Source organism: Triplophysa rosa, linkage group LG6 (assembly GCF_024868665.1).
Source record: "Triplophysa rosa linkage group LG6, Trosa_1v2, whole genome shotgun sequence".
Taxonomy (NCBI): Eukaryota; Metazoa; Chordata; class Actinopteri; order Cypriniformes; family Nemacheilidae; genus Triplophysa; species Triplophysa rosa.
Genome location: NC_079895.1, coordinates 11,467,221 through 11,484,434, shown reverse-complemented (window position 1 = coordinate 11,484,434; position 17,214 = coordinate 11,467,221). Strand labels below are relative to the sequence as shown.

The 17,214-nt window shown below is 36.5% G+C and overlaps 1 protein-coding gene across 3 annotated transcripts; it reads right to left on the bottom strand.

Moving 5' to 3' along the window:
* Positions 1-8,695: 8,695 nt before the first annotated feature.
* LOC130555244 (uncharacterized) lies at positions 8,696-15,510 on the bottom strand. 3 transcript variants are annotated; one of them, XM_057335297.1, is made up of 9 exons: positions 15,415-15,510; positions 11,142-11,390; positions 10,498-10,830; positions 10,126-10,416; positions 9,885-9,989; positions 9,723-9,779; positions 9,399-9,458; positions 9,269-9,300; positions 8,696-9,153 (listed from the first exon to the last, which is right to left on the bottom strand). In XM_057335297.1, exons 1-9 carry the CDS (start codon positions 15,479-15,481, stop codon positions 9,058-9,060), a joined length of 1,290 nt encoding a protein of 429 aa, XP_057191280.1. In that variant the 5' UTR covers positions 15,482-15,510; the 3' UTR covers positions 8,696-9,057. The 3 variants fall into 3 exon arrangements, with proteins under 3 accessions (XP_057191280.1, XP_057191278.1, XP_057191279.1); XM_057335295.1 differs by having other exon boundaries at positions 9,723-9,989; XM_057335296.1 differs by having other exon boundaries at positions 9,269-9,297; positions 9,723-9,989.
* Positions 15,511-17,214: the final 1,704 nt, after the last annotated feature.

Below are 17,214 nucleotides of genomic sequence, written 5' to 3'. Positions count from 1 at the left end.
ATCTTTTTGACTCCAAGGCCCCCCCACTGTATTCAACAATATTCAAAGGCCCCCCTCCTGCTCACAAAAAGATCAAAATTTCTACCCAATAAAATATTTCAGAGCTTGATATTAACTGGAAAAGTGTTTATTCATTGTAGAAATTGACTAATAATAAGAAATATCTTGGTTTTAGTTGTTTTAAAATGTATTTTATTGCTCATTTTGTCTAATATTAAAGTATTAGTAATCTTGAGGCCCCCTTGGAGGTCAGCTGGGGCCCCCTTGCGGGCCACGGCCCCCCTGTTGAGAACCACTGCTTTAAAGGAACCGTTGATCTAAAAATGAACGTTCTGTCATTATTTACAACCTCTCATGATATTAAACTCATAATTTTTCTGTGAAACACAAGAGATAAATAAAAAAAAATGTTATTCCATACAGAACCGTTCTGTCAAACTCTAAAAGGTCAAACATAAAGTACAAAAGGACAAAAACATCATTAAAGCACTAAAAGGTTGTTATACCACTTGTGATGAGTTGTAATCTCATAGAAATCTGTTATATGGCTCTCACAATTTTATGGTAAAAAAATATATATATATATTTTTGAATGAACTGTTCCTTTAAGATTTGCTAACCCATGCTGTGCCCTATAGATTATGATCATTAAGCCAGTGCATAATTTTCCTTCGTTCACCGATGTTCAACTGCTTGTAATCTTTTACCAGGACATAAATGATGAGGTATGTCTCTGTCTCTCACATGCACATGCGCCGTTTATTAAATTATAGACGGGAACCTGTCTGCTCCTGTTACGCAAACATACCATTTTGCTACTTGACTGTGACACAATTTGCATCAACTGCCACACTAAACAGATGAAGTCTGTTGTGAGGGCTTAATGAATAAGGCTGTTCTGTCCAATCCCTTCCTTCGCTCTGATATCCATCTACAGTAATAATATCTACTCATTTACCGAGAAGGATGGATGGCTGCGGGACCCCTTCATCTGCGGGATGGTGGGGGCCATGCATCTTCCTCCCCCCACCTTGCCTGAGCACAAATGATCTATTCTAATCACATCACTTGCACATTACCTCATATCCCATGATGCATCACTCTCCTTTGCCAATCCATTACATATTTATCACACGTGTGCTTTGTTGAAATCACCCCTGTGCCAGAGACACGCGGACAATAGGGGGCTGATCTGTGCGATTAACGGCACAGTTTCGGTTTCGGTTTGGAATGGGGGTCCGGACGAGTATTCTTAAAAATAAAGGAAGAGATAAAAAAAACGCATCTGTATGTCCACGAGGTGGGATTTCACAGAGAAGAGAGGGGTCTAAAGAGGGTTATTGATCAGTGGCTGAGTGACGGATGGGGAAATAAAAGCTTGACAATCCCCCTCCCCCTTATATCCCCCCACACACACAACTCTGAATCTTTGAACTCTGATCTTCAATCAGCCAAACCCTCCACTTCGTGACAGCACCGGTCACAGGCATGCTAGCTGCAGTTTTTATTATCCCCCCTCCCTCTAATTGGCAAACTGCATTCCAATATGCATATATCACTGCAATGAATACTTAAGCAGGGTTGTATTTAACAGACACCGTGCGCCCAGAGCTCCCCTCTCTAAGCCTAGATATCAGCATTGCAGATTTATACCAGGCCGCTGCGAGAGAATAAACACGAGGCATTTGATGAAATTTGTCCACTAATGTAGCTCAGTGAGTAAGGGGCGGGGGGGGAGTGAGGGGGGGCCCCTGAGGTTCATCATCAAAAAGCATCTCCCGGCCGCTTGTTGTTGCCGTGGAGTGTGTGTTGGCATGGCGACAGCAGCGTGGTACATGCACCCCTCCTGCGGCTAACAATAGCCTCGCCACAGTCTAATCATGACTCAACCTCTAGGCGTGGAATTAAAGAAAAAACAACAAATTAAGTATACGAGAAAGAAGGGAAAAAATGGTTGGTTGTATTTTAGACAACGGCCCGCGAAAAGCCATTATGTTTGTTATTGTCGATTCAGGCTTTAGGTTGTCAACAGTGGCAATTATAAATGCTTCTGTAGAGTCTCTCGATCTTTGCCTCTATCTGTCTCCTGGCTACTTTCTCTCTCTATCTGTCTCTCTGCTTTTCATTCTCAAAATCAAATTAGCAGAAGGCTTATAAACGCACAAAAGCAGGAAGGCAGACTCGTGATTTTCTCCCACATGCATTATCTCTTGTATTAGTGTTCATTTTCGGTCATGTCCTGTCAAACCTCAAGCTGGTTTATTTTAGCAGCGCGCTCGCGTAAACCCCTCTCGTTCAGACGAGGACATACAAATCTCGCTCTCAGCGCCGCAAACACAATATTCTCCAATCACGTCGGGCAGAGCAGCTCGCCCTTGCACGCTCGCGCAGTGTTCGCTCCACATTAACTTTCTCAGGTTTCATGTTAATGAGGGATCCTGTTCCTGTTTAATAGCTGGCTGTGCTCAAGCCTGCACTGAAAATCAATTTCCAGTCATTTCCACACAGCATGTCTGCTGCAGTCTCTTCAGGAGAAACAGAGGCTCTGCCGACAAAAAAATCCATTATGGAGAGAAAGGGAGCAAAGGAGATATTTCCAGATGGAGAAAACCAGAGAAATAGGAGATGGAAACACTAAGTGTTTATGCTGAGAGAAAAGGAAAAGAAAGCAAAAATTTCGCAGGTGTTTCTCGCAGACAACAACGAGATTAAAACAGAAATAGAAAGATTTTCTATCTCTAATCTCACGTGTCTCCCTCTAGAGTGTCGGAAGAGATCTCAACAACAACGCTAGATAAAAATAGCATTTCCTATCAAATTCTTCCAAGATCAAATGATGTTTCTATACTGACAAAAATTTTATATCTTTATTGAACATTAGAAACTGTCTCTTGGAAACAATTTTTTTCCTCCCAAAGCATTTTAGAAGAAACATCTCGCATAAAGTTTATACTTAAATGAAACATGAGAACTGTGATCTCCAAAAAGTCTCTGGAGCTTAAAAGAGCAACCTCTTAGCAATAACATTTTCCTCTGGGGACGAGAGGATATATAACGGGGAACTGAAATAAGGTAAAAGGAATGGTGAACATTTATCAAGAAGCAACCACAAGAAAGACGATGGTGCACAGGAACAGAAGAACAGAGGAAAAGACAATAATTCTCAGATCTGCCAGACGGATGGGGCATTGGGAGATGTTGAAGGCACAGATAGGATGCCCAGATTGATGTGAGGAGGAAAGAATGAAATTCTCCCGGGATACGACAACACAACAGGGAGAGAGTGTCCTGCACCTAATGACACATAATAGACCCGTAACACTTAACAGCAAACAGTTCCATTCCACAATGTGGCCACATCGCAGAGGGCATTAAATATTCATTTCCTCCTCTTGAGATGCCGGTAAGCTGCGTCATCACTTTGACAGTTGATCATTAGAACAGCCTCAGCAGCAGGACACTGGAGAGATGGCAGCCATGGGGAGATACTTTCACTTTTAGCATCTGAACGCTGTCCAGCAGGCAAATACACAGCAGCTGCTGAACCATAAAACAACCCAAAACAGAATAAAGCATCTCAGTAGCTGTTAAAAGCAGCCGTTTGGTTCAAAGAGAAAACATATCAGTTTTAAATGTTCCAGTAAGATCTTGTCAGGTAACATAAATGTGAAATTATACTTGTAAGAAACATCTGAAGACTAAGTATTTTTTAATACTGATAGATGAGGATGAGCGAATTCATTAAATTCACTCTAAAATTAGCACCCTTTCTTTGTCCAGCGTATTGCCTGTACAGTGAATAAACCTTTGTCACCCCAGAGAGTTCATAATAGAGCTCTGGAATTGAGGAACGCAGCAGACTAGGTTATGCTACAGACTCCATCATAATCATGGCCACACGCGCACCTCATTTTTGCTGTAATTACAGTTAACATTGCTCCATTATGATGTGTTATCAAGTTACCATTCATTTGAATGTCTGCTGTTACTAATATAATATGGCTTACAATGTGTCATCCAATTTAGCAGTACTTATATGTACATTACCATTTCTGAAGTGCTGAATTCATGTCCTAGTTAATTCACAATGCAACGTAAAATATGTTAATAAAAGCCCCTATAGTGTGATAATGTTCAAATTCAATTGCATTCAAATTTCGAAAACAATGGTGCTTTTCATAATTTTGTATTGTTGCAAAGCAGTGGTACTGTGCATACAGTATATGGGCAGTCGACAAATAAACCGTAAATGTGTCCTATGGTGTGACAGCAAAAATTTAGAAAACAAGCTGTTAATAATACATAATTTTATCATTTATAATATAAAATAGCATAAGAGAGATTTATCATCGTTTTTTTAATATATTTTAGCTTTTTCACAGCATAGGACACATGTGTCAAGTACTCGCATGTAAAAAAAGTAATTATAAAAATATATAAATGTGGAACACATTGAATTAATGAAATAATGAAATGCATATAACTGTAATACGTCTATATCTAGAATGGAATACTAGCAAAGTGAATTTGACGCATTATATAATGTATACTGTTAAATGCAGTGACCTCGCAGTGAGTGCACTGAGGCACACAGCAGTAAGTCGAGTTCCAATGCTGATGTGTGTGTGTAGGTCTTGCCAGGTTTGAGACTGCAGCTCAGAGACTCGGTTACACAACAAGCTCACTAGGGTATTCAAACTTGCATTGCATTGCTGGAGTCTGCACGCCATAAACCCCGCTGTGTCCTAGCTTAACCGGTAAAGGGAAAAGAACTGCAGGAGCTGGTGTACCGGCACATTGCTAACACTGGTGATATGGTTCCTGTCATTTATCATGCAATTGCTTTGGGCTAAACAGCCTTGACCACCTGACAGATATAGGAGCATATTTATCATATCTGGATACGGTAATGTATGATGGCAAAAACGCTATGGCAAAATGACAGACAGACAGGTACAGATACAGCAATCATGCACAATGTGTTTATGATTGATATTTTCCAATTCCATTGTGTGGCTTATTGTTACTTTAAAGGGACAGTTCATCCAAAAATGAAAATTCTGTCTTTACTTACTCAACTTCAAGTAATTCCAAATCTGTATAAATTTCTTTGTTCTGATGAACAGAGAAGGATATTTGGAAGAAGCATAGGCGTAATTTGTGGGTGGATGGGTGGGACATGTCCCCACCACTTTTTGCCAAAGTCAATTTTGTTGCTTTGTAAGCAGAGGCGATTTCTAACAACTCCGCCCATCATTTTCAGATTAGAATAGACAAAATAATAAGGAAGGCACATGAAAATCGACTGCTCCAGTGGCGTAGAGCGTGAAGCATGTGTTACTTACTTCATGTCGTCGTGGGTTCGGGACTGCTGTTCGCTGAATTTTTTACCTATCACATATCAGATTGTAAAGGTAATTATTTTTAATAAAATGATGAAAATATTTGAAAATGGCTGTTCAAGTCATACATGTACCAAACATTTTGCGCTTAATTGCACTTTGGTGCTATATGTTCGTCCTTATTGTTCTCGACATGCGGTTGCTATCGTCTATTGCAAGATTAATTACATTTTGATACTTTATAGAAAACTCCAATAAATGGAAAAAGTCACAACTTTGTAGTTTCATGAGTTCAAAACAAAATTTAGAAAGTTTAAATTTAATCTGGCAATGCCCGTAGTAATAAGTGAAAATAAGATTTTTTAAAGATATTATTTTTCCATCTGTTCCCCTGTATACTTGAATGTTTGTCCTTATTAGCAGGGGGTTCCCAAACGTCTCAATCCTTGACCCACCGACAGGTAATCTGTGCCAAACACCACATTTTTAACATGGGGAAAACACACATTAGTTTCAGTAGTTTTTATTTTATCACAAATTAATATGTTTAATTACGTACGGCAACAGCCATCCTTACATATAATAAAGCACAACATGCTTTAAATGATCTATTGATTGGTTTAAAATGGAAGCAGGTCTGATATGTGATGTGAAAATTCAGAATAGTGAGTTCAGCGGATTCGAACCTGCTTCACGGCAGTGTCAATATTACTTATCATGCGTCTTTCGCACGTTACACAACAGAAGCCGTCGAAAAAGCGGCACAGTTTTTATACTGTTTTCTGGAGGAGGAGTCACCTACATTTTTCGCGCTTGTGACGTCTATGAATATTCCCAACGAGTTATTACAGAAACAATTTACTAAAGTATTGTTTGTGTCGTCTTTGTCCCCACCACTTTTCAAAACAAAGTTACTCCACTGGGAAGAAGGCTTGTAACCAAACAGTTCTTGGCCACCATTGACTACCACAGTAGGAAAAATGTACAGTATTTGTACATTTCTTTGTTCTGTTTGAAACAAATGACAATGCAGCAATATGCAAAACTCGGTCTATTCACCATCTAGCCGATGTGGTTCCTAAAATCCAATATTCTAAAAACAGAACTGCTAATGAAATGTTACAATGGCCACTTTGACCTTTTCATGTTCAGTAACACAAGACATTAGCGCAAACGTGCCCTTTGCTGGCGATGTTAAACTACCTTCCTTGTTTTAAATTAAGATTTTGATGTGCGATGCTGTAAATTATTTAAATAGGTAATTTCATGGAAGAGTTAAAGAGCATAAGCCAGAAATGTATGCATCAATGACATCTTTTCACACCCACTTCCTCTTTGAACAGGAAGCAAACCTGAATGTTCTTTCTGGAGTATCTCTCCTGCTTTCCCCTTCCACAGAGAATGTGCTGTTCCTCAAAGCTCAGAGAGAGTCGGCGATGTCCATCAACGCTTCAACCTTGAGTCCCGGTATCCCAGCATCCCCTGTGCACTCATTCACTCCATCACTCTCTGCATCGACTGCCAGTAGAAGCTACACTTCACTGCATACTTAAGCTCTGTGTGTTTGGTCCCTGAAAGCCACTGTTTAGAGTCACACAATTTGCTTTTTCATATCAGTACTAATATAATTTAGGTGTGAATATTACCTGCCATAAAAAGCAGCTGAAATGCTGCATGACATTATTTACACTAACAAAATGCTGCAATGCGTCTGATTAAAGTCATAGATCAGATGTGGTTTTCCGTTTTCTTACCGTTTTTCCGCTTCCTTCGCACTCATTAATGAGCACATTAGCAAAATTCTGACAAAAAAAGACTTCCTGTTCCCCTGAACAACAGTCATTTAGAGACAAGGCACTTATAAAAGAATAATAGATTCACAAGGACACATTTCCTCTAACATATTCAAGATTCATGCCCCAGGAATGTATCTCCATGTAAAAAAGCCAGACAACAGACATCTGGTGGCATAGACATCCCAAGGCGAACCTTATCAGGCGTAAGCAAACGGTAAAGCAGAGCTAAATCCCTGTTCGGCTGTTGAGAATCTAGTATGTGACTGGCTCTAAATTTCTGAATATCAATTTTCCATATTCTATTATTCAATTCCTGAGACGAACACATTGTTATTCAAAACATGGATGACCTTAAGATTTTGTTCAAAATAACAAGGAATAATGGTTTTAACAGATTAAACAATCTGAACTTTTATTATAAATATATATATATATATATATATATATATATAATATTACATAATTCAGAGTTTTAAATAAACATGATTCGATTTTTTAAAATACAAATTTTGCTTGAATACTGTTTTGCTGTAAATCCAGTCATGCATATTGTGGACTTTCTGGTGGTATACAATAGTTAAAGGAGTAGTTCACTTCAAAATGGGCCCCTATTGACTTTGCAAAGTAGGAATAAAAATTACTTTGGAAAGTTAATGTGGGCAAATTTTGAAGTGAACTACTCCTTTATATTTGTTGAATAATTGATGATATTAGATTTGTGTAAAGTCACATGGCGCAACTCTCATTTTAACAAGCTATTGTAACATTTGCCTACTGTCTTTAATCCATATCACATCACATTCAAGTATGAAAACTGAGCATGTTTGAAAATACCCACTGAAATATCTCTCTAAACAAATCACTTTGAATCAAATTGTTTGTTTGTTTGTTTAAACGTCTTTCACCTTTTGTTTGTTTATTCTTATTTTCTTAATAGCAGAAATGAACTTCTGAAATGTTTGGAAAAATGGACAGAAAAAGGGGTGACTATGAAATTGGACATTTTTATTCAAAATCATGGGGATTAAGGAAAGCAGAAAAGCTTTGCTTAATCGAAATGGTGCTGTGATTGTCAGCACTTCAAATGAAGACTTCTCGTAAGAGTCTTTGCATCTTGACTGCTCTCTGTATATCTAGTATTCCTTACTAATGTGTTCAGACGCTTAATAAAAGGAGATCATCTGAAGTCTACATTTGAGAGACAAAGGTATAAAGCAAACAGTGTGTTAACCTTGGTAATTTTCTTGTACACACAACATATTCTATCAACATCAGAACATCATTTTGTAATGAGAATTTTAATTCATCATTCAGTGGATGTTCTTAGCAGACCTTGACCAGGGTTTTAGAATCCCCTGTCAACATGCTTAAATAAAGACATGTTTATACAAAGCAGAGCAACCTTGAGTTAGTGAGGAGCATCATCTTTTGTCCATAAAGAAATCCTAATCAAAATACATTCTTTTCTCACTTTTGTGTTTTATACACTGAAGCGTGTTTTGGGTGAATTCCAGATGGATGAAAAGCGACAGACATTCAGACAGTGAGTGAGCAGGTGTAACTGCATTAACCTTTATTATTTACATTTTTTAAATTACATTTGAAGTATGTTTTCAAACAGTGCCATCAAATGGTCATATCACCAGCATGCATAAAGTCAGCTAAAAAAATTAAAGAACTGCAAAATTCTAAGAACAATTTTCAATTTATCTGATAGCAAGTATCCTTCTAGACAGCCAGGTTATTTAATAGTTTACAGAAAAGCAGTTATGAACATTTCCCACACAACATAACACCTTAAAGTAGTCTGAATGGATTGCTTCTGTGATCAGACATTGCCATCTGCTGTCCAAAGAAAAGAAATCACCCTCTTTTTGAAAACAAAACATTGTAATGGTTTTCATTATAATTCAGGGAAGTTAGCCTGTACGTTTATTTAAGTGAGGAGAAGTCTTTAACCTGGAGCTGTTAAAATAAATGCTTGCGTAGGTCACGCTCTCTGATGTAACCGGTGTCTATAAAGAGACATTTTAACAGCATATTAAAAACCAGTGCATGACAAATGAAATTAAACATCTAGGCCCATATACTATAAGATTTATTAAACGTATAGTAATCATTTGCACTTACTTCATCTCTTCTAACTATGTTCATTTGTCCTGCTGAAAATGATAAATAGTTAGTAATTAGAAAATCAGAGTTAAAAACTGAGTGGATGTTGCTGGGTAAAACTAAATGGTCTTATCTTATTTGTTCTTACTTAACTGACGATGAACTTCTGGTCTCGGATTTCTGTTTCCCACTGTATTGTAGCTCTGTGCTGGAAGATGAAAAAATAACATTTTATTTTACACTTTCCAAAACAAAAAGTTGGTGCCAGTCTATGTAGCGTGGTTGGAGTGGGTGGGCGATTAAGAAAAAAATAACACAAATTATAAAATAAACAATAATAACATAAAATATTGATGATAAATAAATAATTTAATCAATAACTATTGAATATCATGAGTGGGCCACATTTAAATCAAACAGCTACATACAGTAGATCCTAAACCCATGTAAATAAGTAAATGAAAGAAGATACCTCTGTCATTCATGGTTTTACTAATATTCATATACACTGGTTCAGACTCCTCAGACGCTGAGCGAAAGAAAGAAAGAAAGAAACAAAGAAACAAATTATGCTTGTGTTCAAAAGATGTTGGGACAATGTGCAAGTGATGAATGAGTAACACTATTTTTGTACCTGGCATTTGTTTCCTGTACCAATAATACACAAGAACTCCCAGCAGCACTCCAGCAAACAGAGTCACAACAATGACCACTGTAATCTTTCCAGCTATGCTGAAAACTAAAAAAGTTAATTTGTCAAATAATGACTTTTTCCACTAAAGGACTGATGGATTCACTCACCTGGTCTTAGTCTAAAGATATAACCTTTTTGTTGGATTTGTTGGACATGGACATTTATTTTGTATATACTGTACCTGCAGCATCTGTAGTTGATGAGCTAGAACTGACAGAGGCCACCGCTCTGAGTGTGTTCTCAGTAAATACAGCACACTGCCAGTCCAACAGATCTGACTGAAGGCTGCTCACATTTACAGTGAGAAGTATCTTGTTGTTTGTCTCATTCAGAATTTGCTCTTTGACTAGCACCATTACGTTCCCCTCCATCCTGAGCCAGACCAATGTCACTGAATCAGACACATCAGACACCTCACAAGTAAGAACAACCGACTGATTCCTCAACACACCACCAGAGGGCTCTGCAGAGACTGAAATAGACAACAATGTGATTTCCTTATTAAACACATAAGTAAGGAATGAATGATAAGTGAGAATATTTTTTTACAAACCTCTGATGGTGTGAAGTGTTGTGGTTGTGTAGGGAGAATCATTATCATTAGGAATACACCTGTACGTCCCATCATAATTGAACTTTACAGGTGAGATGTGAAGGATAAAAAATTGACCGTTGTATGTGGTAGAAGTTTTTTGTCCCAGTTTAATTGGTCCTTTAACTTGAACTTCTCCTCCTTTTTCTACAGCTATCAGTTCGGTTGTTGAATGACGCTTCGACTCCCAGATCCACATCAGCCTTTGGTATTTCTTTTTAGACTTGAAGATCAGTAATAAATCACTGTGACTGGAGCTTTGTCTGTAGATGGTATGCTTTTTACCTTCTGCATCTAAAATGTCAGTTGGTATTAGTCTCTTTATTTATCTTAATTTCTTAATTATCAATGTGTGTAATAAGCATATTTATCTTGTCTTAGATAAGTGTCTTATCTTATGTGTCAAAAATGGGGGTAACAGAAGTTTTTGTGTGAGTGTGTCACTTTAAACATATTTCTAAAAAACTAGTTTTTTTTTCACATTCTTGGATAAAAAAAACGTTCTGCAACCTATAACATATTTACCCTATTAAATTAAAATCTCAGACATTATCATGATTTGTAGGCACACAAAAGTCAATTAAAGCATAAATTAACATACTTACATGGAGTGACAATAAGTGTGTGATTAATAACAGTGTCCACACTTCCATTTTCAATCCATTTACAGTAGTATATTCCTTCACTGTGATCATCTACATTGTGTAAGATGATGTAGGCAGAGTTGTTGTACACAAGAGTTGTGTTGGATGTTTGGCCTGTGTCTTTAATCCACAGTAATGTTGAAGACTCAGAAAAGAGAGGAACATCACATCGCAAAGTCACATCAGATCCTCGCTGGACTTTGAGATTGGCTACAATGAGTTACAATCAAGTGTGAGAATTTGCAAAAATTTGTTGAAAATCATTTGTTATGTACTGTTAAACTGTAAATAAAGTTGTAACTTTAGCCATAAAAAATCCCCGTAATGAATATGCTGTTTAAAAAAAACATTTTGGGTATAAGACAGGTCCATACTGCATTAAAAGAATTTGAGAAATTGGAGAGTTTGAGTGTCATGATTCTGCCGCCTCTTGTCATGCTTTTCTGAGTCAGAATCATGACAGACCCACGTGTTTAATGTGGAGAGAGACATTTATTGTTGTTTTGGCTTGCCATACGCTCTCTCTGGCAGAGGTGGACGAAGTACACAACTTCCTTACTTGAGTGAAAGTACAGATACTACTGGTCAAATATTACTCCACTACAAGTAAAAGTTGTAAAGACAGATTCTTACTTAAGTAAAAGTACAGAAGTACGTGCTTTTAAAAGTACTCAAGTATTAAAAGTAAATTTCCTTTATGTCAGTTGTGCATTGTTTTATTGTCGTATACCTTATGCCTCTGAAGCAACCTACTAAATACACTGAGTAGCTCACAGTATCAGTTGTATTAAAGGAGTAGTTCACTTCAAAATTTGCCCCCATTGACTTTCCATAGTAGTTTTTATTCCTACTATGGAAAGTCAATGGGGGCAAATTTTGCAGTGAGCAACTCCTTCAAGAGCTTTATATGTTTAGCACATACTGTACATGTCTAGTTTAGATATACAGTAATCCTGCATGATCATTTAGCCTAATTATCCTCATTAGCCCCCTAGTCCTATATGTATTTATGAGCAGTGTTTTTTTATTTTGTATATTCCCTTTACCAGTTTTAGCAGCAATTTACCAGTAAGTAGTAAGGTTCTTGTAAATAGTTAAAGGCGCAGTTCTTGAAAATCAGCGGCCACTACTTTGTATTATAGTTTTGCAACGAATCTCTGAGTCATTTGCCCACCCCTCCCTTTCGAATTACGACAGAGGCCGCAACAGTAAAAAAGGATGTCGTCTACTGAGACAGCGGATAGTAGTGATACAAGCAGGTAAGGCAATATATTAAGTAATTAATCATTTAACATGTATTCTATTGCGAAAGTTACTGTTTTTCAATTCATACAATTATATAATTATATATATTTCTTGCGTGCTATCTAGTACACGCTGAGAGTAGTGAAGTAACTAAAGTTAGCTAATCATAAATAGCAACGCTGTTCAAAGCGTTTGATCTGACAGCGACATAGGCAGTTAGGTGTAAGTTAGTAGACGTTTGTCTCCCCCTTTGTAAAGTCAGGAACAACCGGAGTACGTACGCAGGGACGGAAAAACATTATTATTCGGAGGTTATATGGCCATTTGTATAAAATGCTAACTTACCATTTCAACAAAACAGTTGTTTGGTAAACATTGAAAAAGTGGAAACATTGAAAATGTTGAATTATCTTACCAGTCTAGCAGAAAACAGGCAACTTCGGCGTCGCCTTGAAAACATTTGTCTTTCAACGTGCCTTCCATCTGGTAATAGATACACGATGTTTATCCTGGATTTCTGCGCCGTTTGTCTCTAATTCGTCTGGCAGCATCACGTTTGCGCTTCTTTGACGACGGAGATCACGCTCTGTCGGCGCTTGTGCACAATACGCATGGTCCTCCATTTTATCAAAACTTCTAAGACAGAACAATCAATTGCTTCAGCTAGACGACGACTACTCCTCCTCCTCTCCGTACTACGACTTATTACTTTGTGCGTCTTCAACTCAGTGATGACGCAAGCTGCGTATAAAAACACAGACGAAGACCAACATATACGAAACGCCTCTGTAGAGCTGTTTGTCCGTTAGAGCTTACTGTACAAAACATGGCTGCGCAACATAACAAATTCGATGTAGATAGGCCCGCTCCCTATGTAGATACAACTGGTTTATTCTAAGGTAATAAAAACATAACTTTTCATTACGTAACGTTTTTATACACATCTAAAGACACAGTTTTGTATGTTATATTGCATTTCTGTTAATAGATCATACAAAACATCCGCACTGTACCTTTAAGTGTAGAAGCCATGTGTTTGTTGGATTATTACCATTTGTATTGCCATAATTAAACTACAAACATAAACTATAGCTAGTAAAATGAAACTATGGTATTTTTAGTTGCTGTGGTTTTACTAAAGATTATTAATTGGAGTATGGTTCCTATATATAGAAAATGGTAAATTTGTGGATACGGTGGTTTTACTGAAAATACCATCCCTGCTGAAGAAAAACAATGCATTTTTAAATTAGAATGAGATTTTTTAATTAAATTTCTCTTTGTAGTGTGTTTTGGGTTTTATTACAATAGGATTTACCATCCCACCAATAGAATCCATCACATACAAGTAGACAACAAGTAGTACAATTCCCATTATAACCATTAAATCCATTACATTTTATGTTCTATTTTGGGCAGGGTTCTATTGTTTTTATTTCAACAGGAATACTTCAACTATAGTTACTTCAGTAAAAATATCATTCATTCACAAATCGCTTTAAATGATACAGCAGCAGATCAGAAGTTAACACGCACGTGTAGCTCAAGGTGTATGTGATGCTTATTTACCGTTTAGCCATTGTGTCGATCATTTTCATGACAATGTTTCTACGATCTTTGACTGATCGTAACCCACAGATGATTACACCACACTTTATCATCTGCCTTTTTCGTCTTTTATTGTTCTATTTGCCTTTTTAGAGCGCTATCAACGGTGTAGCAGCGCCTACGTTTACATTAGTTTAGCGGGGAAGATCCCAGAGTTGCCAGATTTGTGTTAAAAAAATCTGCCAAATGGCCATTCAAAGCTTGCCGGAAAACCGCGAGCTTAGAAAAACTGAAATACTTGGCAACAGTAAAAGGTCCTGGCAGATCGCAAGCCAGATAAATTGCGCACTCAGGAAACCCCGCTGCATAGTAACCATTTTCTACTTTTGGACCTTTTTATAAATGTAGTGGAGTAAAAAGTATGATATTTGTCTTTCAAATGTAGTGAAGTTAAAGTACAAGTACTCAGAAAAAAATAATACTCAAGTAAAGTACAGATACTCAAAAAGTGTACTTAAGTACAGTACTCAGGTAAATTTACTTCGTTACTGTCCACCTCTGCTCTCTGGTCTCCTCATTATTGCTCGTTAATTGTTTCATGCCCTGCACCTGTTCCCATTTGATTTGCTCCCTACTTAATTCCCTTGTGTTTTCTGTCCTAGTTGGTTTTGCTATGTTGTCTTGTCGATTGACTGTTACCTAGTCCTGTTGGACTCCCTTGACCTGTTGGACTCTCTTGACCTGTTGGATTCCCTTGTCTGGATGTCGTGTGTATCATTTAGTCTTGTCTTAGTCGTTTGGTAAATTTGTTTTGTTAAATCCTGCTTCTTTGTTTTGCCCCCCACGTGGGAAGTTTTTATTTTAAAGTTTACCTCCGTTCTTTTGTCTTTTTCCCCCATGGTGGGTTTTTATTTTATAATAAAGTTTTGTGTGTTCGCTACTGCTGCCTGCGCTTGGGTTCTTCTCTCTCTTGGCCACCAGCCCATGACATTGAGACATGACATAAACCTTTTAGAGCCATAAACTTCATCAGGAAAGGTCTTAATGTGCACACATGTTTTTATCGTCATTTTTGTTAACAGAAAGAGTCTAGATGTGTATCTATCCATCTGTCTAGATATCTATGTGATATCACTCACCAGAGTGTTAGTGTTATTTCTCAGCTCATTTACAAAAGATTTTCTCTTTATAAATTTTGTTTTGGAATATACAGTTGTATTCACCTTTTAAAAAACTAATTTGTGTTCGAAGAAAAGAAGTCTAAGAACTCTTAATTCATGAATCTAAAATAGTTTTTGTTTGCTTTAAAATGATGCGGGATCCTCTATTCATATTAATAGGTACATTGTTTATAGTCAAATTAACCACATAAGAATGTATTAAAACAAGCGTATACACAAAATGTTTCCTTTTTATATGATCACTTAAAAGTGAGACTCACAGATAGTCTGAAGTCTGGAACAAAATCCACACATCAATGTCAAAATTTTTAAATGTGCGAGTTGCATGATTTGTTAATCCGGTCCCTCGACTGAAGTGAAGCAATTTGGCGTGTTAACACAAGATCTATCCAGTAACCTTTACTGGGCGGTGCATGAGTCTGTTATATAAAACAATGTGTGTATTTAATAAAATACTACAATGTAACATCGAGCATAATGTTACTACAATGTAACATCGTGCTGAAATAGTGGGATTATAACACCTAGTCCTATTAAGCGAATCTGAATTGGCAAATTTTTACAGCATAAATAAATGTCATAAAAATTGTTGTACATTTTTTCATATTTGATGGCACAGATTTTAGATTACTTTAATATGGCATGTTTGAAATTGCCCATAACTTAGTCAAATATTTTTTTTAACTATTTTGGTTTAGTTTAGAATCAAAAGCTTTGCACTTTATCTTCTCTCAAGAGCAGGAAATGGAGTGTTGAATTAAACCATCTTGAGGTTTCTTTTATGCACACAAATCTATGTGATCTAAACTCACAATCTCACTAACTCGGTAAGGTAGGTTACATTTTCATTTTAAAGTGTATTTATATAGGCACACATTTCAATATTATTTCAAGGAAAAATGTAAGGACCGTATGTTGACTTTCTGTGACAACAAGAGCGGGACATTATTCTAATTTCTAAGTTTTTTATTCAATAAGGTCCTACTGAACGAAACTACTGCTTAAGAACAAGACGTGTTACTTGATTTTAAACATATTTTTGAGGTATAGCCCGATATGACAACTAACCTCAGTAAAGGAACTTACATCTTTTATGTTTCTATACCTGCTTATGACTTCTACCATACCTAATAATGATGTCTCTTTACACTATTTCACTTCATGTCCTAAATTCATCATTATTATTATTATTATTATTAATCTCTACTGTATCTTTGCTTTAGATTAATTATCTACAGTATTGTACTTCATGTGCTGTGAATTTTGTTAGAGATTATTTATTTTCTTTTTTAATCAAGTTGATTTGGATAAAAGTGTCTGCCAAATGAAATAAATATGACAAATTCCCTTTGTTTATTTATTCTGGTAATGGATATGTAAAGTCAGTCTAAAACAACCATATTTCAATAATGGCAAGTACTTCTAATAATAATAACAGACTTCTGGTGTCATTATTGTTACATATTTCTTTTACTGTTATGCCTTGCATTTACAGAGCCATAACAGTTTTAATATTTTTTAAATATAAGTTTGAAATTCAATCACAATGATTTTGTGCATTCTGATCGCAAGTTTAAAGTTTTTTGCAACGCTAAATCTAGCTAGTGTAATCTTTTTCCATAGCAGGAAATGCAGTTCTAATTTTAACACAGTCATGTGTCATGAAACTATTGAGGTTTCTTTCTAGCATGCATCAAACAGATTGAAGTGTGATTATACTTAAAGAAGGTTTAATGCAAATGTTAATACAAATGTAAAGACAATTACTGATTTAGCAAACACATGCACTTTGAAGATTAAACAAGGTTTAGTAATGTTGTTTTATGTGCAAAAAAAATCTGGAATATCTGGAATTTATATTTTATTAGTCACACTAAATTATTTATTACTTCATCCTACATTACTACATCCATTCAATTACAAATCAAAACAATGTTAATTTACAGTGAGTTCAGAGAAATCATTTGACAGTCGAATCTAGTAGTATTTTGATAGCAGACAACTGCAGTACTGCTGTCCAACATCTGTAGATATTGAGATACAACTTAAAGAGTAGGCCT